The sequence below is a fragment of the Aotus nancymaae genome, unplaced genomic scaffold (genome assembly GCF_030222135.1).
Source record: "Aotus nancymaae isolate 86718 unplaced genomic scaffold, 86718_ANA_hifiasm-v0.15.2.pri h1tg000076l, whole genome shotgun sequence".
Taxonomy (NCBI): Eukaryota; Metazoa; Chordata; class Mammalia; order Primates; family Aotidae; genus Aotus; species Aotus nancymaae.
Window position 1 is genome coordinate 14996755 of NW_026988491.1, and position 22514 is coordinate 15019268.

Consider the following 22514-nt stretch of genomic DNA (forward strand, 5'->3'; position numbering starts at 1 on the left):
GTTAAATTGTTTCCTCATAAAATCAGAAAAAGAAAAGCATCAAACACATTCTCACATCATAAATACCTAACACAGAGAAATAATTTGAAGTGGAAATTATCCTAACATACCAACTCAAAATATACTGAGTTCAAAATTGAACTTCCAAAGGGAACAGTATAATTAAAACAATGAAAATACACACGGCACCTTTATGATCGTTTTTCTTCTATACAGCAATCAAAATAATTTTGTGCTTCCCACTCAAGGTCTGCCACAGGCACACAAAAACCTTAAAGTAAATTAAAAAGTAGTAAAAACAATTCTGTCTTCAATTATCTGACTTAAATAGGGAATGAATGTTCAGTCTTCTTCCCAGATTATTAGCTCCTGCTAATTTTTGTTTGCTAGAACAATACAATGATCTTTAACAATTATATACTTTGAAATTACCACAGGGACTAAAGAGAGGAAATAAGAGAAGGAAATTTCCACTCCCAAAATTGAACAGAATCCTAAACAATGAAGTCTTTCATTATTACTCTGACTGAATCATGGACTGATAAATGAAAAACCTGTCATTTTGTTATAAGGACAAAAACTAAGTCATAAAAATTCAAAGAACTGCTCTGCTAATGTCAAGAGAATTTGCTTCTAGAGAGGATCAAGATATCTAAATCCTTTCCTAGCCGCATAATAAAAGCTCTACCAGCTTAACAACGTGCTGCGATGTGAAAGCAAAAGGTGACCTAGGACTTCTAGATTTTTCAGAGGTTGTTTGAATACATTAATCTATGTTTCCTTTGTGAAAAATCTTTATCTTGATTTTTTTTTTCTTGTTTGGAGATGGAGTCTTGCTCTGTCTCCAGGCTGGAGTACAATGGTGCGATCTCGGCTCCTGTGACTTCCACCTCCCAGGTTCAAGTGATTCTCCTGCCTCAGCCTCCTGAGTAGCTGGGATTATAGGCGTGTGTCACTACGCCTGGCTAATTTTGGTATTTTTAGTAGAGACGGAGTTTCACCATGTTGGTCAGGCTGGTCTCGAACTCCTGACCTTGTGATCCACCCGCCTTGGTCCCCCAAAGTGCTGGGATTATAGGTGTGAGCCACCTCGCCTGGCCTATCTTGATTTCTATAATTGAAACCAATCACTTCTTCTGATGGGTCAGGGGTCCTATGGTCTCCTGAACTTGAATGTGACTGTAAATCACCTGGGGATGTTAAAATATGGAACAGAATTCACAAACTCTGGGCTGCATGCCCAGCCAGCTCTCAGCTCATGGCAGTGTTACTGTCTGATGGACCACATTTCAGCAATAGGACTCAAAGGAAGGTTTCCAAATGAAATAACCTCAACCAGATGTTTATTTTCAAAATATATAGCCTATACCAAGTTTATAAAGGGAGATAACATGCCAGACCTCAAAAAGATATCTGCTCCCCTTCTCTTTTTTGTACTTTTTCCCATCTGGTTGCAAACTCAATGTAATACCTTAATAAAGAGCAATTTTCAAGAATATCTTGTTTGTGTTGACCATTTATTGGGACTTGACTGACCAGGGCTTGTGCGGATGGACACAAACCTCAAGGCTTCTGTAATGAAAGGACTGATTCAAAATAAATATTTTAAAAATTATGTCAAACACTAATGAATAAGTGACATTCACAAATAGTTTATAAGAGACTCATTTGGGATTAACAATTTTCACTTCACAAAATAAATAGCTCATGTCCTAAAAATAAAAAAGACACCTCTCCTTAAGCAGAAGAAAAAAAGCCCAAGAAAAATAAAGTCATGCCCATGGCAAAGTCCTAATATTAGTTTTACAGAGGAAAATACCAACACTGACACATACAAAAGTATTTGAGAAGAATTACATGTTATTAAATTTGTCCTAGAACCTGGGGGAGAGTTCATGGAAAGAGAACAGCTGGTATATTTAAGAAAAACTTAAATAGAAAAGATTACATACAAGAGCAAAATAGTCCATTTCTCTTAAGAAAACCAATAAACACTCAAAAACTTTCATTTTGAGGTTTTCGACAATGTTTTTTTTCATATTAGTCCAACTGCCACCCCAAAAATCCAACCAGCCAGCATAACAATTAGGGTGACAACAGGTCCAGTTAGCCATACTCCCTGTTCACCCTTGGATGCTTTTCAAGCCAATGAGGGTAACGTTTGTGGTGGCAGAAGCGAGTCAAAGGAGAATCATTTCTCTTTACCCAGGAGGAAACCTCCCTCTTGAGCATCTTCGGAATTTCTCATGGGAAGGCGTCTCAGTGTTTGTGTGCACTCTTCAGCCCCATAACTGTGAAGGTGGCAGCTGTCAGTTTCTCATAAACAAGGAACATGAGAGCAGCAGTGAGGACTGTCTGCAGCAGTTTGGCCTCAAGGCCTTTGTAGAGTCCCATTATTCCAAAACGTCTAAAGGGAAAGAGGTTTGAAAAAACAGAAGTCAACTCCTGCATCAGAGAACATGCTACCTAGATAGCTACTTTGATGAGAACAAGCAATGGAGGTTTTAGATTTCAACACAGACTTTTGTTGTCAAAGTACTTCTTATCTTTAAAGGTATTTGGGGACTGATGAAGGTTTAGTATTCATGAACCATTAATACTTGGTCTTTATAGTCACCATTAATTAGCAGAATGTTGACGATATCCCACTGAGAGGATGCAGATCCCAAAACCATCTTAATGCAAAATCTGAGATCTAACGAAGAACTTTTGGATCTTGACTTTTTGTTTTTTGAGACAGAGTCTTGCTCCGTCTCCAGGCACCAGGCTGGAGTGCAGTGGCGCGATCTTAGCTCATTGCAACCTCTGCCTCCCGGGTTCAAGCAATTCTCCTGCCTCAGCCTCCCAAGTAGCTGGGACTACAGGCGCGTGCCACCACACCCAGCTAATTTTTGTATTTTTAGTAGAAATGGGGTTTCACCATGTTGGCCAGGATGTGGATCTTCACTTTAATGCTAATTTAGTTATTTCACCTTAGTCCCTAAACGCGGGGAAAGCTGTCAATATGTTCAGATCATTTTAGCTCAATATAACTAGAGAAAGAGACAAATGAAGAGCTTTCTGATGCTCAAACTTCCTATACATTTCATCCTCTAACCCAGTGGTTTTCAGATTTAGCAGGCATCCAAATCACCTGAAAGGCTTGGTAAAACACAGATTGCACCAGGCATGGTGGCTCACGCCTGTAATCCCAACACTTTGGGAGGCCAAGATGGATGGATCATCTGAGGTTGGGAGTTCAAGACCAGCCTGACCAACATGGAGAAACCCTGTCTCTACTAAAAATACAAAATTAGCTGGGCATGATGACACATGCCTGTAATTCCAGCTACTTTGAGGCTAAGGATCAATCACTTGAATCTGGGAGGCAGAGGTTGCAGTGAGCCGAGATCGCACCATTGCACTCCAGCCTGGGCAACAAGAGTGAAACTCCGTTAAAAAAAAAACAAAAAAAAACAAACCATAGATTGCTGGGTCAATTCCCAGAGTTTCTGATTGACTAAGTTTGGGGTGAAATTCAGGAATTTGCATTTCTTCTTATTATTAATAGAGACAGGGTCTCACTCTGTTGCCCATGCTGGTCTCCAACTCCTACGCTCACGTGATCCTCCAGCCTCGACCTCCCAGAGTGTTGGGATTACAGGAATGAACCACTGCACCCAGCCCAAGAATGTGCATTTCTAACAAGCTCCCAGATGAGAAGGAGGAGGATGCCAGCCTGGAAACCAGCCCATAAGAACCACTGCTCTAACCTCGGAAGATTGTTTCAGCTAAAATGGGAGTTTAGAGCAAAAGATCTCTCTAAAGCTATTTGTTGAGAGTGAATTAATCTCATCTGCCAGTTCATCAGCAGCTCCAGGGTTATTTATAGCATGCAGATTGAGATATTGAATCAAATGTTCCCATCAGAAGCTATTACTACATTTTATATATATGCTGTGTGAAAACCTATAATTGGGGGAAAGCCATACGATAAAAGGGAATGACTTAAAGACTTGACCCATGAATTTCTAGCTCCCTTACTAATTTGAATTATGTTACCCCAAGAAACCTAAGAAATTCCACCTCAGTGTTTCTCTAGGTGAGGACCAGCCATATCAGAAGCACCAGAGTTTGTTTAGAAATGTAGATTGCCAGGCCACAACCCAGAGAGGAGGCAAACCTACATTTTACAAGCACCTGAAGTGATTTTTAACCACACAAGTTTGGAGAGGCCTGGTACGGTATACTACACTATCTGTTATCACAGCCACTAGCCATATGTGGCAATTAAAAATTTTTAAAAATAGGCTGGGCACAGTGGCTCATGCCTGTAATCCCAACATTTTGGGAGGCCGAGGCAGGCAGATAAACTGAGGTCAGGAGTTCAAGACCAGCCTGGCCAACATGGTGAAACCCCATCTCTACGATAAACACAAAAATTAGCCAGGTGCAGTGTCGCATGCCTATAGTCCCAGCTACTCAGGAGGCTGAAGTAGGAGAATCACTTGAACCTGGAAGGCAGAAGTTGAAGTGAGCTGAGATCACGCCACTGCACTCCGGCCTGGGCAACAGAGTGAGACTCTGTCTCAAAAAATAAATAAATGAAAATAAAAATAAATAAATAACTCAATTTCTTAGTTGCACTGGGCATATTTCAAGTGTTCAACAGTCACATGCAACTAATGGCAGCCCTATTGGACAGTACAGATGTTTCCATCATTGAAGAGCATTCAAGAGAACAGAATGAAAGCCCTTATTCATTCAGTCCTTCCTGAGTGCTTACTGAGCATCTGAGTTTGAACATCTGACCCTGCCTTGATCTCATATTGGGCAAGTCACTTTCTTTCTCTAAATCTGTTTTCTAATCTTCGAAATGGAAATATAATCACCCTTCCACATCCCTAAGGTTGAATGAGACCCTAAGAAGATGTAAAATATAAAAACACAATAGATTTGAAAACTATATAAACCCATAGATTTCTATATAACACTATGTTCTTAGCTTTCTTGTTAACTACATCTTTCTTAACTCTCTCAATGCTGATAGAAACAGAAATTGTTACCACTGTTTTGGGGTCAATTTGGAAATTTTTTATCAAAGGTTCATATGTTCATACTCCTTAATCAGGTAATCTCATTGGTTAAGATAATTTTCTCAGCTTTGCGCAGATGAGGTTTATCTGAGGCACGATTATTGCTAATTGAAAACCTTTCCCAATACCCTGCCATGACAACTTGAAATATAGTCGGTATTGGCAATTTTTGACAGTCTCTACAGAGACTGAATATTTGAAAAAAAAAAAGATAATTTTCTCGACAATTATAATCACTCAGGTATACAGAGCTAAATTTATGGGTTGTTCATTCAGCAATGTTTGTAAAGGCAAAACCTGGAAACAACCTAAATATCTATCAATAAGTATATTGGTAAATAAATCATGGTATATTATTATTATTATTATTTTTAAGACCCAGTCTCACTCTTGTCCACCAGGCTGGAGTGCAATGGTGCAACCTCGGCTCACTGCAACCTCGACCTCCCAGGTTCAAGTAATTCTCCTGTCTCGGCCTCCCAAGTAGCTAGGATTACAGGCGCCTGCCACCACGCCCAGCTAATTTTTGTATTTTGAGCAGAGATGGGGTTTCACCATGTTGGCCAGGCTGATCTCGAACTCCTGATACTCAGCTGATCTGCCTGCTTTGGCCTCCCAAAGTGCTGGGATTATAGGCGTGAGCCACTGCACCCAGCCAAATCATGGTATATTATATAATAGGAAACCAGGCAGTCACTACAAAAAATAGATTAAGTCTATAGATTTCGATGTGAAGAGATGTTTGAGATATTAAGTTTATTAAAAAGGCAAGTTGTGGCCAGATATGGTGGCTTATGCCTATAATCCCAGCACTTTGGGAGGCTGAGGGAGGTGGATCCCTTGAGTCCAGGAGTTGGAGACCAGCCTGAGCAACATGGTGAAACTCTGTCTCTAGTAAAAATACAAAAATTTAGCCTGGTGTGGTGGCATGTGGCATGTGCCTGTAGTCCCAGCTGCTTGAGAGACTGAGGTGGGAGGATCACCTGAGGTCTGGAAGTTGAAGCTGCAATGAGCCATGATTGCACCACTGTACTCCAGTCTGGGTGACAGAAGTGAGACCCTATCTCTCCCAACCAAAAAAATTCTGATGAAGGAGTAAGGATGACTAAAAAAAAGGCAAGCTGTATCAATATGTTGCCAATATAAATTTCACAGTAATATTTTGGAAACATATACACTTAAATGTTAATAGTGATTGCCTCTTGGAAAAGAAATAAGAAGAGAGAGAAAAATAGGGATTATGTATGCATGTATGCATGTACTTGCAGCTTTTACTGAAGTTTAACTGATTTCATTTGATGAGTTTTGACTCATGTATATACTCATGACACCATCTTGGTAAGTTCACCTTCAAGTCAGTGAACATATCCATCACCAAAAGTATCCTCATATCCTTATAACCATTCCTCTCTCTGCCTACAATGACCCTAGATAACCACTGACTGCTTTCTGTTACTACAGATTAGTCTAGATTTTCTAGAATTTTATTGAAGCGAAATAATACAGTATGAATTCTTTTTTTGTCTGATTTCTTTTTTTTTTATGGGGGGACAGAGTCTCGCTGTGTCTCCCAGGCTGGAGTGCACTGGGAGATCTTGGCTCACTGCAACCTGTTCCTCCCAGGTTCATTCTTCTGCCTCCCAGGTTCATTCTCCTGCCTCAGCTTCTCAAGTAGCTGGGACTAAAGGCATGTGCCACCACACCTGGCTAATTTTTTTTTTTTTTGTATTGTTAGTAGAGATGAGGTTTCACCATGTTGGTCAGGCTGGTTTCGAACTCCTAACCTCAAATGATCCATTTGCCTTGGCCTCCCAAAGTGCTGGGATTACAGGCATGAGCCACTGCATGCAGCCAGGTTGTTTCTAGTTTTTGATTCTTACAAATAATGTCGTAAATTTGGAAGCAACCTAAGTGTCCATCAACAGATAAGTGGGTAAGGAAAATGTGATACTTATACAAAATACAATACTACTCAGCCATTAAAAAGAATGAGATCTTGTCATTTGTAACAACATGGATGGAACTGGAGGTGATTCTGCTAGGTGAAACAAACCACAGAAAGACAAATATTGCATGTTCTCACTTATTTGTGGGATCTAAAAATCAAAACAATTGAACTCATGGAGATAAAGAGTAGAAGGATGGTTACCGGAGACTGGGAAGAGTAGCGTTGGGGGAAAGGTAGGGATGGTTAATGGGTACAAAATAAGATAGTTTGAATAAGACCTAGTATTTGCAAGCACAACAGGTGAATATAGTCAATAATAATTTAATTATACTTTAAAAAATAACTAAAAGTATAATAGGACTGTGTGTAACAAAATAATGCTTGAGAGGATAGATACCCCATTTTCTACGATGTGATTATTATGCTTTGCATGCCTGTAACAAAACATCTCATGTACCTCAAAAATATATATGCCTACTATGTACCCACAAAAATTTAAAATTAAAAAATTTTAAAAATAAATAAATAAATAAATAATAATAAACAACAAAGCCATCATTAACATCTGTTTACAAGCTTTTGTGTAGAAATATGCTTTCGTTTCTCTTGAGTAAATACCCTGAAGTGGATGGCTGGGTCCTATAATAGGTGTGGTATCTATAAATTTTTAAAGAAAATGCCAAATTGCCTTCCAAAGCTGCTGTACTATTCTGTATTCCTGCCGGCAGCAGGAGAAAGTAAGTTCTGGCTGCTCCAACATTCCGCCCAATACTTGGTATGGTGAGTATTTATTTTTTATTTTATACCTATTCTTTGTCTTTTATTTAATTTTGTAAATAAAATAAAATCACACAGTGGCACAATCACAGCTCACTGCAGCCTCAACCTCCTGTGTTCAAGCAATCCACCTCAGCCTCCTGGGTAGCTGGGACTACAGGCATGCACCACCATGCCTAGCTAGTTTTTTATTTTTGTAGAGACAGGGTGCCACTGTGTTGCCCAGGCTGGTATCAAACTCCTGAGCTAAAGCAATGTGCCTGTCTGGGCCTCCCAAAGTGCTGGGATTATAGGTGTAAGCCACCATGCCCAGCCTGATTTTATCTTTCAGTCCCTTGAATGTTCTTTTTATTATTATTTTTTTTTTTGAGATGGAGTTTTGCTCTTGTTGCCCAGACCGAAGTGCAATGGTGAGATCTCAGCTCACTAAAGTGTCTGCCTCCCAGGTTCAAATGATTCTCTTGTCTCAGTGCCCCCCGCACCGCCCCCAGCAAGTAGCTGGAATTATAGGTGCTCACTACCACGCACAGCTAATGTATTTTTAGTAGAGACGGGGTTTCTCCATGTTGGTCAGGTTTGTCTCAAACTCCCAACCTCAGGTGATCTGCCCACCTCGGCCTTCCGAAGTGCTGGGATTACAGTCATAAGCCTCCGTGCCCGGCCTATTTTTATTTTTTTTGAGACAAGGTCTTGCTTCTATAGCCTTAGGCTGAAGTACAGTGGTGCGATCATAGTTCACTATAGCCTCAATCTGCTGGGCTCCAGTGAATCTCCCACCTTAGCCTCATGTGTAGCTGTGATTACAGATGCATACCACAGGCTTGGCTAATTTTGTAAATATTTTTTGTAGAGACAGGGTCTCACTACTTTGCCCAGGCTGGTCTTGAACTCCTGGCCTCAAGCCATACTCCCAACTCAGCCTCCCAAAGCATTGGGATTACAGGCATCAGTCACCGTGCCCAGCTGCATATTTTATTTTAAGAATAAATTTATTTTCAGAGTAGCTTGTATCTAGAAACACTAATAAAGTTCTAAGAGCTTTTGCTTCAAAGGACGTCCCTGACTTATCTGACTTCGCTAAGTGTCAATTTCTTTAAATGAAACAGGAAATGATAATAGTTCTTAACTCACAGAGCTACTGTTAGGATTGAGATTACTTACGTATAGCCTCTAGCTCAGTGTCCGCCACATAGCAAACCACTGAAAATGTTAGCTACTCTTAGCATCATCAGTATCATCATCATCATCATCATCATCATCATCATCATCATCACTATTATTACTTTTTCCACTGCCCTCCCTTCTTCAGTACTCCTATTCTATAGGCAGATGTTACATTGCTAAGAGGGGTCATAGGATATACTATTAGTGAAAGCACCACTCAGGGTGATTGAAGTATAGAAGGGTTCTCTTTCTGAAGGAGTTCTGTATGTATGTAAATAACAAACAAAGAATAAAAACCTGAACTTTTCCATAATTTCCCAAAATGCTGTCATACTGTACAAGGCTCCTAAAATGAGAAATGTCTAAGCACAGCAAGCAAGGGAGAGGTTTTGGAGGCTGCCACCACCAAGGCAGTAGTGTAAAAGAGGGAAATCCAACCACTCCCTGGAAGAGATGGCTGCTGAAGGAGAGCACGGAACGTGAGGCATCTACGAAGCTCACCTTACTCGCTGGTGAAGAAGATAGAGAATATTCTGAAGACTTCCCAGTGTTCTGTTTTCTGGGTTTAGTCTATGACGCCCAAACTGAGGAAAGAGGAGAAAAAAAGATAAGTACTGTTACTGCTTTTTAAAATCTTAATCTCTACCTGGAGAGAATATTAGGTTAGAGCAGCGTCTTATAGCGTACATTAATAAATTTACCCAATGAGTACCACAGATTTCATTAATCCTGTATTTTTCCACTGAGTGAAATATTTCAATTAAGTAAGTAAAAATAAGAAAAATTTTTTCTTTTTTTTTTTGAGACAGGGTCTCACTCTGCTGCCCAGGCCGGAGGGCCGTGGTATAATCTTAGCTCACTGCAACCTCCACCTCCCAGGTTCAAGTGATTCTCCTGTCTCAGCCTCCCGAATAGTTGGGATTATAGACATGTGGCACCACGCCCAGCTAATTTTTGTATTTTTAGTAGAGATGTGGTTTCATCATGTTGGCCAAGCTGGTCTTGAACTCCTGACCTCAAATGATCCATCCACCTTGGCCTCCCAAAGTGCTGGGATTATAGGCGTGAGCCGCCATGTCAGGCCTAAGAAAAATTTTTCAGTGAAGCAAGCATAATCATTTTCATTTTATAGAGAAGTATAGGGAAAATTCTACCTCAAAAGAAAAAAACATGCCCAGGATGATGATTTGGATATTGATGGTAATAACTTCCACTTCTTTAGGAAGTTCTGATAAATGAATCATTTAGAACCTCTGCAATCTAAGCTCTTCATATTATATGTTTATGTTCTAAAAGTGTTAAAATACATTTATAAGAATGCTACTGAATTCCCTTATATTAAGTACCAATTTTAGTAAAAATGCTTTTAACAGAAAGTACTAATTTTTCTGAACTGGAATACTCTCACGACCACCCCTATTTTATCTAGCAACAAGCCTTTTGAAAATTTTTCTCCAAAAAGGGTTTTCTTTTTTGAGACAGAGTAAGAGCCTGGGCTCTTACTGCCCAGGCTGGAGTGCAATGGTGCGATCTTGGTTCACCGCAACCTCTGCCTCCCGGGTTCAAGCAATTATCCTGCCTCAGCCTCCCAAGTAGCTGGGATTACAGGCATGCACCACCACTCCCAGCTAATTTTGTATTTTTAGTAGAGATGGAGTTTTTCCATGTTGGTCAGGCTGGTCTAGAACTACTGACCTCAAGTGATCCACCTGCCTTGGCCTCCCAAAGTGCTGGGATTACAGGTGTGAGCCAGCACACCCAGCCTCTAAAACAGATCTTGAATCTGTCCTCATCCTATCCCTCTCCTCCCCAATGCCGCCACTGTGGTCCAGGCCACCACCCTCTCTGGCCTGTATTACTGAAATGGCTTCCTACCAGATTGCCCCTAGCTTTCTCTCTTAGCTTTCTGACTAATTCACCACATAATAGCAACAACAATCTTCTCCAATTGCAAATCACATCACATATTCCCCAGCGTAAAGCCTTTCCCATCACATATTCTCAGCTTAAAGTGCTGAGGATAGGCCGGGCGCGGTGGCTCAAGCCTGTAATCCCAGCACTTTGGTAGGCCGAGGCGGGTGGACCACGAGGTCAACAGATCGAGACCATCCTGGTCGACATGGTGAAACCCCGTCTCTACTAATACAAAAAATTAGCTGGGCATGGTGGTGCGTGCCTGTAATCCCAGCTACTCAGGAGGCTGAGGCAGGAGAATTGCCTGAACCCAGGAGGCGGAGGTTGCGGTGAGCCGAGATCGCGCCATTGCACTCCAGCCTGGGTATCAAGAGCGAAACTCCGTCTCAAAAAAAAAAAAAAAAAAGCGCTGAGGATAAAAATCTAGATTCCTCACCTACAGTTTCCCTGCTACTTTTGCAATCTCATCCTGAGCCACTCTACTGGCATAAAGGCCTCCTTTCAGTCCCTAGTATGCACCAAATTCTTAGTACACTGATAAGGTTTGGCTGTGTCCCCACCCAAATCTCAACTTGAATTGTAATAATTCCCACATGTCAAGGGCAAGGCCAGGTGGAGATAACTGAATCTTGCAGGCGGTTTCCCCTCTACTATTCTTGTGGTAGTGAATAAGTCTCATGAGCTCTGATGTTTTCATAAGGCGAGTTCCCTTGCACTTGTCCTCACTGCCACCGTGTGAAGAAGTATGTGTTTGCTTCCCCTTCTGCCATGACTGTAAGTCTCCTGAGGCCTCCCCAGCCATGCTGATCTGTGAGTCAATTAAACCTCTTTCCTTTACAAATTACCCAGTCTCAGGCAGTCCTTTAGACTATCCTGAGAATTGACTAATACACACATCATGCTCCCCCTCCCTGGAATGCACTTTCCTCCACCCTGCCCCGCTAGGGTCTTATGCTTCCTTGCATCTTGATTTAAATATCCCTTCTCAAAGAAGCGCAACTCCAATCATGCTATCTTAAAAGATCCCCACCATGCCCCTCTCCACTAAATAATTTCCTTTATAGCTCCTTTTTCAATTTGTAATTAACTATTTATGTTGTTTGTTTACCTATTCAGTCTCTCTTCCATTAGCTTCAAAAGGGCAAGGATTATGACTTTTATTTACTACTGCATGCCCAGGTCCGCCCACAGTGTGGGTGCTTAATAAATACTTGAATGGATAAATAACTGAATGAATTAAAAAACAAAAATTTGAAAGTGCTTCAGAAAAGCTAAATCATTAATTCCTCCTGAGCAAACTAAAGGAATTAACCTCTGACTTTGTAAAGGATAATCAGCCCTGGGGCACCAAACCAATTAACTTGAATGAGAAGGAAGCAAACTTGTGCTTTCCCGAGGTCTTTAAAGAACCTGTCTCCACATCTGTGTTTTCTGAGACATTACGTTACCTAAGAAATCACAAATGCAAACTGCATTCTAAACCAATGATAGCCAGCCTAGTTAAACAGAGTATCAAACAAATGAAAAAATGGGGGCTGGGCACAATGGTTCAAGCCTACAATCTCAGCACTTTGGAAGGCCAAGGTAGCAAGATCGCTTGAGTCCAGGACTTTGAGACAAGTCTGGGAAACATAGTGACACCCCATCTTCACAGAAAAAGTTTAAAATTAGCTGGACAAGGTGGTGTATGCCTGTAGTCAGCTACTTAGGTGGCTGAGGCAGGACTGCTTGAGCCTAGGAGGTCAAGGCTACAGAGAGCCATGTTGTACCACTGTACTCCAGCCTGAGTGACAGAGGGAGATCCTGTCTTAAAAAAAGAAAAGAAAAAAAAATGGATAGGGAATACTCTGGCATACCAACTAACTGCTCTATTGCTTTATTAACAATGTTTTAAATAGAGACCACATATAATAAAATGCTGTTTGACTAAATGTGAAGAGAATCCCAGCACTCACCCTCAGAATTGACTGTACCGTCTGCATGGGATAGGTGACCGTGGTGGCAATCGCTTTGGCTACTGCACCAATGATAAACACATCCAAAGAAGAAAGCTGGAAAGCGAAGAAAGAACAAAGCACATCAATCTAGTCAACAAGAAGGTGTCAGAAAGAATTATTTTACTGCTTTCAAAATCAGGGATTACCTTCATCCGTTTCTTTAAAAGCTGCCGTTTTAAACCTTCATAAAACATGAACTGGATGGCAGGATTGAAGACCAACAGCAAGGAGGGAAATGTGCCATTCCATAAAGCCAAGATTCCCTCATCTCGAATGATCTGATGAAAAGCATCTAAGCAAGAAGTGAGAGACTTTTGAAAAGCATGATGACAATCCCCTAATTAAAGACAACATGAATTCTGTTCAAATGTACCCAGAACACAAACCATACTGGTTCTATAAAGATTTCCTTCTTGCAGCCAGGTGCAATGGCTCACGCCTGTAATCCTAGCACTTTGGGAGGCCAAGGTGGGCAGATCACAAGGTCAGGAGTTTGAGACCAGCCTGGCCAACACGGTGAAACCCTGTCTCTGCTAAAAATACAAAAATTAACTAGGCATGGTGGCGTGAGCCTATAATCCCAGCTATTCAGGAGGCTGAGGCAGGAGAATCACTTGAACCCGAGAGGCAGAGGTTGCAGTGAGCCAAGACTGTGCCAATGCACTCCAGCCTGGGTGACACAGTGAGACTTCAACTAAAAAAAAAAGGAAAAAAAAAATTCCTTCTTGCAATGATAGTCTGGGGGCAAGTTTATCACTTAATTATTTTTTGATAATCAGATATTGACAGTCACCAAGTTATTGAGAGACTAACTTCAATCACAGGCAACCATTCCTGATGATCCAGGGCTAGAATGTCATATTCTCCTAAGTCATTATCACCATCACTGGGAACTCTAGATTATACAGAACTGTGAACTGAGCCCACATATTTCACAATAAAGTCCAGTACAAGAAAAGGTAAGATTGTTTCCTGGAGTTTATTATATAGGATTTGACTTCTAAAAACCACTATTTCAGTACAAAGAGTGATAGGAAAAGAAGAACCTGGTAATGCTGTACTATTGAAAGGCAGAAGCTCAAAGATATCTGATACCAATCTGGTATCTATCCAAAGACAGCACTGGAATAAAAAAGTATAGATTATTCTTCAAAAATGTTCATCCTTTCCCACTGATACTCTCTGGGAGAAGTACACTTCTCTACCTCTTGTCTTGGGCTTGGCTATGTGATGTCCTTTGCCACTGGGATGTCAACAGACAAGGTGCCAACAGGGTTGAAAGGTGTTTATACAATTGGCTGTGTCCTCTTGAGCTTTTGCCATCACAATGAGGAGAATATGCTCATGCTGGTCCCAGAAAGAGGAGGAGAGACATGTGGGCTGAGACTGTCAGGCTAGGGCTAGCTTAGATGAGCCAAATTCACCACATCAATCCACGGACACATGAGTTAAAAAAAATGCTACAGATGGATGCCGAGATTTGAGGTTTTCTATTATGTAGCTTTATGTGGCAACATATTCCAGATACAAAGAAGAAGGAAAACCTTTAAACGGGAACTCAGCAAAGAGATACTTACCAATGATACCTTTGTAGTTTGTTGGTACAATGTCTTCATTCCTAAATTTTGCCCCTTGCAGCTTCAGTCTGGTGTTTACCACCCAGAGTGGAGTTGTTAGCAACACGTTAACCACTCCTTTAACAAGAAAGATGGAGAGAAAAAAGGAAAGCAAAATGTCAGCTTTTTAGCTTTGCTGTTTTAAAGCTACATACCAATATTCCATTTCTATCTCTGCCACTGATCTCTTAGGAGACCTAAGGTAAGGAGTCCCTCTGTGCCAGGGTACAACGCAAGCCACTACTGTTAGAAGCGATTTGGAAGCTTTGCTGATAGCAAAATGGCAAAATGGCTGGCAGCAGCACCTCTCCAGATGAAGAGCAACAAGTTTCCTCATTTATACAATAGGCAATCTATTTGTCAATTTGTATACCATTCAAAGTAGCAATTTAGATACAGCTTTAAATACAATTTTAACATAACAGCTTTAGAGATGGGAGTGGCTTATAGCTAACATGCTAAGTCTATGACAGCATCAGATAAAACACACAATTTACAACTCTTAAGTAGCTCACATGGTTTGATGTGAGTCTGGATCTGGTACAATGGGTGACAGGAGGGGGAAAAGTGGTGACATTTTAAAGTGCCTTAACAGAGACTAGAAGCTCATTGAAGAGTTCCTCATCCCTTAGAGAATTAGGATAGGCAGGCAGCAAGCAGTAGTTATTAAGTGTCACAAAACACCTGAAACAGCTTCACAAGCATCATGATCCTTACAAGCTTAAGGACGGGGATCTTGGCCCCCCAAGGTTGCCTCAGAGTAGAACAATACAAAGAGCCAGGTGCTTCTTTTTTGAAAACACATGATCCCAATTTAACACCATCTTGAGATATTAAAATATTCCTCACCAGTCCTGAAATGATTAAAAAAAAATACCAGATAGAATTGTAACAAAGTGCCTGACACATGGTACATACGTTACAATTTGTTAAATAAATAGTGGAACAAATGAAGTAATGAACAAACTCAGTAAAAAAAAGCACACATCCAGCTGTCTGGATCTGAAGAAGCAAGATCTGAAGAAGCAAGAGAAAAAAATCTTAAGCAAGAGTCTTTTACTAAAATTCATTTAAACACAATTGAAGAAATAAAGTTTTGATTTCAGGGATGTCAAAATATTATATATAGGAATATTATATATAGTCTATATAGGAATATTATATATAGTCTAACCAAGGATAAACCTGGCAAAACAGCCAAGAGATACAAATTCAATTTTTTCACTGGTTGCATACAGTTGTTAAAGATATCTTGCTGCCTATCTCTAAGGAGCATTATGACAGCACATTTCTCAAAATAAAAGACATCACCTAAGACTTTTATCAGTCATATTTGTTATATTTTTATAGATTCACATAACATTAAGGAGTCATCTTTAGTTATAACTTAAAAATATTCATACATTGTCACTGGAGGCATTGACTATAATCTTAAAAACCCTGTTACAGATTCCTGCTAGTCTATTTTTAAAAGTACTAGTGCCCCAGAGGCCAGTATAGAAGGATATTAACACATTCCTATTTGCCTAGATTTTAGAATGTATTCCTATTCAATGCAATGCACACTTCATTTAACAGAGAAAAACCAACAGCCAGAAAAATCAGACTAGAAAGTGGATTGAGCAGCCTACTGCATTCGTTTTAAGAGAAAAGGAAGACAGGAGAACTCAGGACCAGAGATCACAAGCTTCCACAGACACTCTAGAAAGGCATAGTGCACACACCTTTCTAAACAAGTGAAATGTTGCCTATTAAATACTATTTAGAAAAAAAAATTTCTTCATTTAAGAGGTAGGCACATACAAAAACACTTAGGAGGCAATGCAGCTAAGATTAAGATCTAACTATTCTTTAAAATTCTGCTTTCGTACCCAGTGTGGTGGTTCATGCCTGTAATCTCAGCACTTTTGAGAGGCTGATGTGGGAGGATCACTTGAGCTCAGGAGTTCAAGACCATTCTGGGCAACATAGGGAGATTCCATCTCCACAAAAAATATTAAAAATTATCCAGGCATGGTGGCGTACTCCTGTGGTTCCAGCTACTCAAGAGGCTGAAGTGGGAGGATCCCTTGAGCCCAGGAGGTTAAGGCTGCAGTGAGCTGTGATCATGCCACTGCACTCCAGAGCCTAGGCAACAGAGTGACACCTTTTCTTATTTAAAGAAAAAAAAAAATCTGCTTTCATATCCCCATTATTAACACAAGCAGAAAGACTGAAAGGATTCTTTTAAAGGACAACTTCAAGTATAAAAATGTACCACATTATTTAAATAACAAATTATCAAGTCCTTGTAATAACATTTGGTATTTCAAAGCTTTTTATCTGAGAAGTTCAAGTACTTTTTTCACCCTCTAAGCCAAAATAGATGGAGGAGTATTTTTTAACCACTATAATTTTATGAGTTCTGAGAGAAGCCACTCAAAATACTTGAGAATCCAAGTAAAGTAAGAATCCTTTACTAAAACTTGCAACCTATATCATCAAGAAAAGGTCAAAATTCCACCGAGAGAAGCATGTCACAAACCATTCATGAGTACCAGTTCCAACTCTTGACAGGCCCAAAGGATAAAGAAAATTGTCTGCTTATGTATAAGCCTGTGTACAAAACTCTTCTGCCAGTTCCAGCCAGGCACAGAGGCTCACGCCTGTAATCCCAGCACTTTGGAAGTCCAAGGTGGGTGAATCACAAGGTCAGGAGTTCAAGACCAGCCCGGCCAAGATGGTGAAACCCTGTCTCTACTAAAAATACAAAAATTAGCTGGGGGCGGTAGTGGGTGCCTGTAATCCCAGCTACTCAGGAGGCTGAGGCAGAAGAATCCCTTGAACCCGGGAGGTGGAGGTTGCAGTGAGCTGAGATAGCGCCACTGCACTCTAGCCTGGGTAACACAGCAACACTCTGTCTCAAAAAAAAAACAAAAAACAACAAAAAAAAAACAACTCTTCTGGCACTTCCAAGCTGTGGATGCTACTTCAGTTCTAAAGTGGAAATATAAATTAATATTTTACCTACTAAAGGGCAGAAGACTGTTTTTCTTCTAATTCTAATGTCTATAATTCTATTTTCTTTCATTCTTTTATGTAACAAATTGTTTACAAGAAAGAACACAGCAAAATTAAGAGATGAAGAACAGTGATTGAACACACTAAATCAAGGAACAACTGGAACATAGCTATTTACTCCTGAAATCGTGAAAACAAATAGTTTTATCAGCAGTGAGACTCCTTTGTTATGGAGAGAAAACACAAACGAAGTATGTTAATTGGGTATGCACTTCTGGAAAATATGTGCAATGACCATGGATATAAGAAAATGGCAGGAAAAGGCACAAATCTAAAAAATCACTTGACTCCGTAGGAAGGAATGAAACTTCACACACAACAGGAACAAACCTGTCTTGCCAGATTTAAGGACTGAGGGCAGAAAATGCATTTTGAACTATCACAGCAATGATAATACCTTTGGCATTCATTAAGAGTCACTGGTAAAAATTCCAATTTCATAAAATGAATGTCTCCTCATTTAAGTTATCTGTTAAGGTTCTGTCTCAAATTATTCTCCAGGCTATTAGGCTTTATAGGCTTGTTTTTCTAGGAAAATACAATAAATAATAAATTTCTAAGTTTCAAGAAGAATTTGAAGAGCAACAATGCTGTTTCTAGTTCTCCTTAGAGATGACACAACTCATTTCTGCAGTGATTATAATCCTACGACAGGCTCACAGCAGGAAGAGAGAAAGCTGTTAGAATTATTATAAAAATATGTACATATTAAAGTACAAAAACTTGTTATGAAGAGGAGTTTAAAACTCACAAAAATAATTTTCAAGGAACTCCCAACCTTCAGAAAAAGAGAAGACCTATGATCAGAGAATCTCACGATTACAAAGGATTGTAAAATTCTTTAACCCAGGGTCTCCCAACTGAGACAGTACTGATATTTTGCGGTAGAAAATTCTTTGTTGTGTGTGGGTGTGTATGTGGGCTATTGTGTAGGATATTTAGTAGTCTCCTTGGCCTCTACCCACTAGATGCCACATTTGACCCTGTGGATCAAAATCAGCCTCAGTGGAGAATCACTACTATAATCTAATCACCAAGTGATTATTCTTTTATTCTTTACAATTTCAAAACACAGGAATTCACTTTCACACCTCTTTTATTCCATTAGCTGTTAAAAGTATTTTATTTTATTTTTTGAGACATGGTCTTGCTGCAGCCTCCTACTCCTGGGCTCAAGTGATCCTCCCTCCTCAGCCTCCCAAGAAGCTGGGACTACAGGCACACACCAGCTAATTTATTTTTAATTTTTTAACATTCCCAGCACTGAAGTTAAAATATGTAGCGATAGCTTTAACTTGACCACACTATCTAAAATGATACCTCTTTCTCTTTTTTTTTTGGAGATGGAGTCTTGCTCTGTCTCCCAGGCTAGAGTGCAGTGGTGTGGTCTCCGCACACTGCAACCTCTGCCTCTAGGGTTCAAGCGATTCTTATACCTTAGTCTCCCGAGTAGCTGGGATTACAGGCGCCTGCCACCACACCCAGATAATTTTTGCACTTTTAGTAGAGAAGGGGTTTCACCATGTTGGCCAGGCTGGTCTCGAACTGCTGAGCTCAGGTGCCTCCCAAAATGCTGGGATTACAGGCATGAGCCAACGTGCCCGGCCAATGGTACCTCTTTTTAACCCTCACTACTCTCTATCCATTCTCTGCTTAAATTTTGTCCATAACCTTAACCTCTAACATACCATGTATTTTCCTTGTTTATTGTCTATCTTACACTATTAGATCATAAGCTTCATGAGGACATTTTCATTTTTTATTTACTGCTGTATCCTTAGCACCTAGAGCTGGATTTAGCACATACTAGATACTCAATACATATTAAATGAACAAACCATGATGAATGAATGGCTTGTGGGAGAGGGTATACTTTTTCTTTATTGTCCAAGGCAACTAGGCCAGGATCACAATATATTTACTTATCCTAAAGTACACATAAAGTCATTTTGGATTTGCTAACTCATACCTTTGTAGGGGGAGAAAACATACATAATAAGTTTCATATTTGTTTCTAGTTGCTTTAAGAAGGTAGATTTAATATCAATAAAAATAAATATTCTTTTTATTTTTTAAAATGAGTATTTGGCTGGGTGCAGTGGCTCATACCTGTAATCCCAGCACTTTGGAAGGTCGAGGCAGGAGAATCGCTTGAGGCCAGGAGTTTGAAACTAGCCTGGGCAACATAGTAAGACCCCCATCTCTACAAAAAATAAAAAAAAAATTAGCTGGGTGTAGTGGCATACCTGTAGTCCCAGCTACTTGAGAGGTCAATGCAGGGGGATCTCTTGAGCCCGGGAATTGGAGGCTGCAGTGAACTATGACTGCACAATTGTACTCCAGCCTGGGCGACAGAACTACAACCTAACCGGATCTTGTGCCAATCATAGAGTTTCAACCAATCACAGACAGCCAACTGTTCAAGTAAGGTAAACAAGTGGTAACCAATCTGGGTGTTTCTGTACCTCACTTCTGATTTCTGTATGTCACTTTCCTTTTTCTGTCCATAAATATTCTACCATGTGACAGCTTCAGAGTCACTCTGACCTGGTTCTGAGGGCTGCCCAATTTGAGAATTGTTCTTTGCTTGATCAAACTCTGTTAGGCTGGGCGCATGGCTCATGCCTGTAATCCCAGCACTTTGGGAGCCTGAGGTTGGTGGATCACCTGAGGTCAGAAGTTTGAGACCAGCCTGGCCAACATAGAGAAATCCTGTCTCTATTAAAAATACAAAAATTAGCTGGGCATGATGGCATGCACTTGTAGTCCCAGCTACTCAGGAGGCTGAGGCAGAAAAATCGCTTGAACCTGGGAGGCAGAGGTTGCAGTGAGCTGAGATCACACCACTGTACTCTAGCCTGGGTGACAGTGTGATAACATTTTTTGCCAGCTAAAACTGACTCCCTCTTTCTCAGACTGAGAGCTGTTCAGGCTTCATGTTAGCTTCTTGAGCCGGACAGACTCCATCTTGGCTTCTTCATTTTAGTTATTTTCCCACCATTAACTATGTAACTGTAGTACGTAGCTGGGGCAGGCTGACACTGGGCACCTCCAGGAATGTATTTGCTGATAAGAGGCCGAGTTAAGTGGTACCAGCAGAGCCGGGGAATGCAGGTGCTGTCGAGTGCCCAGAGCCCCCATTATCTGTAAGTTGTATGTCTTTCATGACAGCTTTACCCCTTGCAACTGGCACTGTTTTATTTCTCATGTACTAGTTTATCTTTTAACTTTTTGCTTACTCTGCTTCTGTGAAAAACTTGCTTCAGCTAGGTTCCCCTTCCCTTTTAAAACTAGGGTATAAAAGACCACCCAACATTTTCTTAGGGGCCGAGAGAATTTTGGGTGTTAGCCACCTCTCGGTCGCTGGCATAATAAAGGACATAATTCAATCTCCGAGTGAGGCACATTCCTTGACTCGCTCAGGTACAACAACAGAATAAGACTCCTCAAACAAAACAAAAAAAACTCTGTTAAACGCAATTTGTCTAAAGTTTATCATTTAACAGTGGCCATTTAGGGAAAAACCTAAAAGGAGGTGAAGGAGTTAACCACATGGTCACCAGGCAGAAATCACAGCAGGGACACAGGCAGACACATGTCAGGAGTGTTCAGGAAGGAGAAAAGAATTCAGGGTGGCTGCAGCAGTGTAAGTAAAGAGAATAGGATGGCCAGGCTAAACAGGCTTTGCAGGACTAGGTAAGGGCTTTGGGTTTTACTCTGAGTGAGATGGGAAGCAACTGGAAGGCTCTGAACAGAGAAATATGATCTCACTCACTTTTAAAAGAAGAATTCAAGGAATACTAGAGGCAGGTAGAGTTTGGGAGCAAGGTTTGGGAAACTGGAGGGAAGTGAGGCCATTTCAGCTGGAAGGACTGGAAAAGGGACTCTTGCGAAAGTCACCTCCCTTCTGTGTTCAGTTCATTTTTCTGTGAGGGGAGTGGGAAATGGATGACCGCTGAGATCCTATGGCCACTTTGCTTATAAAACCTAACGGTGACGGGTAAGGTGGCTCAGGTCTGTAATCCCAGCACTTTCGGAGGCCAAGGCGGGCAGATCACCTGAGGTCAGGAGTTCGAGACCAGCCTGGCCAACACGATGAAACCCCTTCTCTACTAAAAATACAAAAATCAGCCCGGTGTGCTGGCGCACGCCTGTAGTCCCAGATACTCGAGAGGTTGAGGCAGGATAATCTCTTGAACTCAGGAGGTGGAGGCTGCAGTGAGCCGAGATCGTGCCACTGCGCTCCAGCCTCGGCGACAGAGTGAGACTCACTTCCAAAAACAAAAAAATCTAACGGGCATCTGTAATCATACTCTGCAACTCTAGACTTTGGGTTCCAGGTACACCAGTGGCTCGGTCTGGGCCCAGGGCACACCACTTCGCCTCTCCGTGCCTCCGCTGCCTCACCTACAAAATAACTGTCAGTAACAGTCCTCGTCCTCCCGCCCAGCGGCTCGGTAACATCTACGGGGGACAAAAGAAACCAAAGCTCCGAAGGCGCCGTACGGATGCTAGGTCCGTCCCAAGGTAGGCTCGGGTGACCCTCTTCCCCTAAAGCACCCGCAGTCGCTTCTCCTCAGTTCGGCCCGTGAGAAATCCTGGCCCGGGTGGCTACGACCTTGAGCGGCGGCCTCCGGATCCCCACGTGCGCCGCTACCTCTCACCAGTGTGTGGCACCTCCCGATACCAGGCGCGGTAGAGCTCGCGCACTCTTCGCTTGGCCTCGTTCACGTCCCGACTGAAAATGGGCTTCACAGAGGTGCTGGCGGTAGTCGCAGCTCGGCGGATGCCGATCCCCGCCATCTTGCCAAAACATCCACTCCACAACTCCACCCCTTCGCGAGCAGCGCGTGCGGCCCGGGGGCGAAAGTCTCTTCTCTTTGGCTAAGGAGAGACGCCCCGCCTCTATGCTGGGTGGGCGGGAGGATGACTCTAAGGCTCTCCGATTGGCTAGAAAGCCTCT

The 22514-nt window shown here is 41.4% G+C and overlaps 1 protein-coding gene and 1 pseudogene across 1 annotated transcript; one reads left to right on the forward strand and one right to left on the reverse strand.

Moving 5' to 3' along the window:
• Positions 1–1498: 1498 nt before the first annotated feature.
• LOC135271249 (peroxisomal membrane protein PMP34-like) lies at positions 1499–22412 on the reverse strand. Its single transcript, XM_064368073.1, has 6 exons — positions 22216–22412; positions 14453–14569; positions 13022–13167; positions 12834–12929; positions 9466–9548; positions 1499–2407 (listed from the first exon to the last, which is right to left on the reverse strand). Exons 1-6 carry the CDS (start codon positions 22352–22354, stop codon positions 2260–2262), a joined length of 729 nt encoding a protein of 242 aa, XP_064224143.1. The 5' UTR covers positions 22355–22412; the 3' UTR covers positions 1499–2259.
• Positions 5140–5263, forward strand: LOC135271353 (U4 spliceosomal RNA; annotated as a pseudogene).
• Positions 22413–22514: the final 102 nt, after the last annotated feature.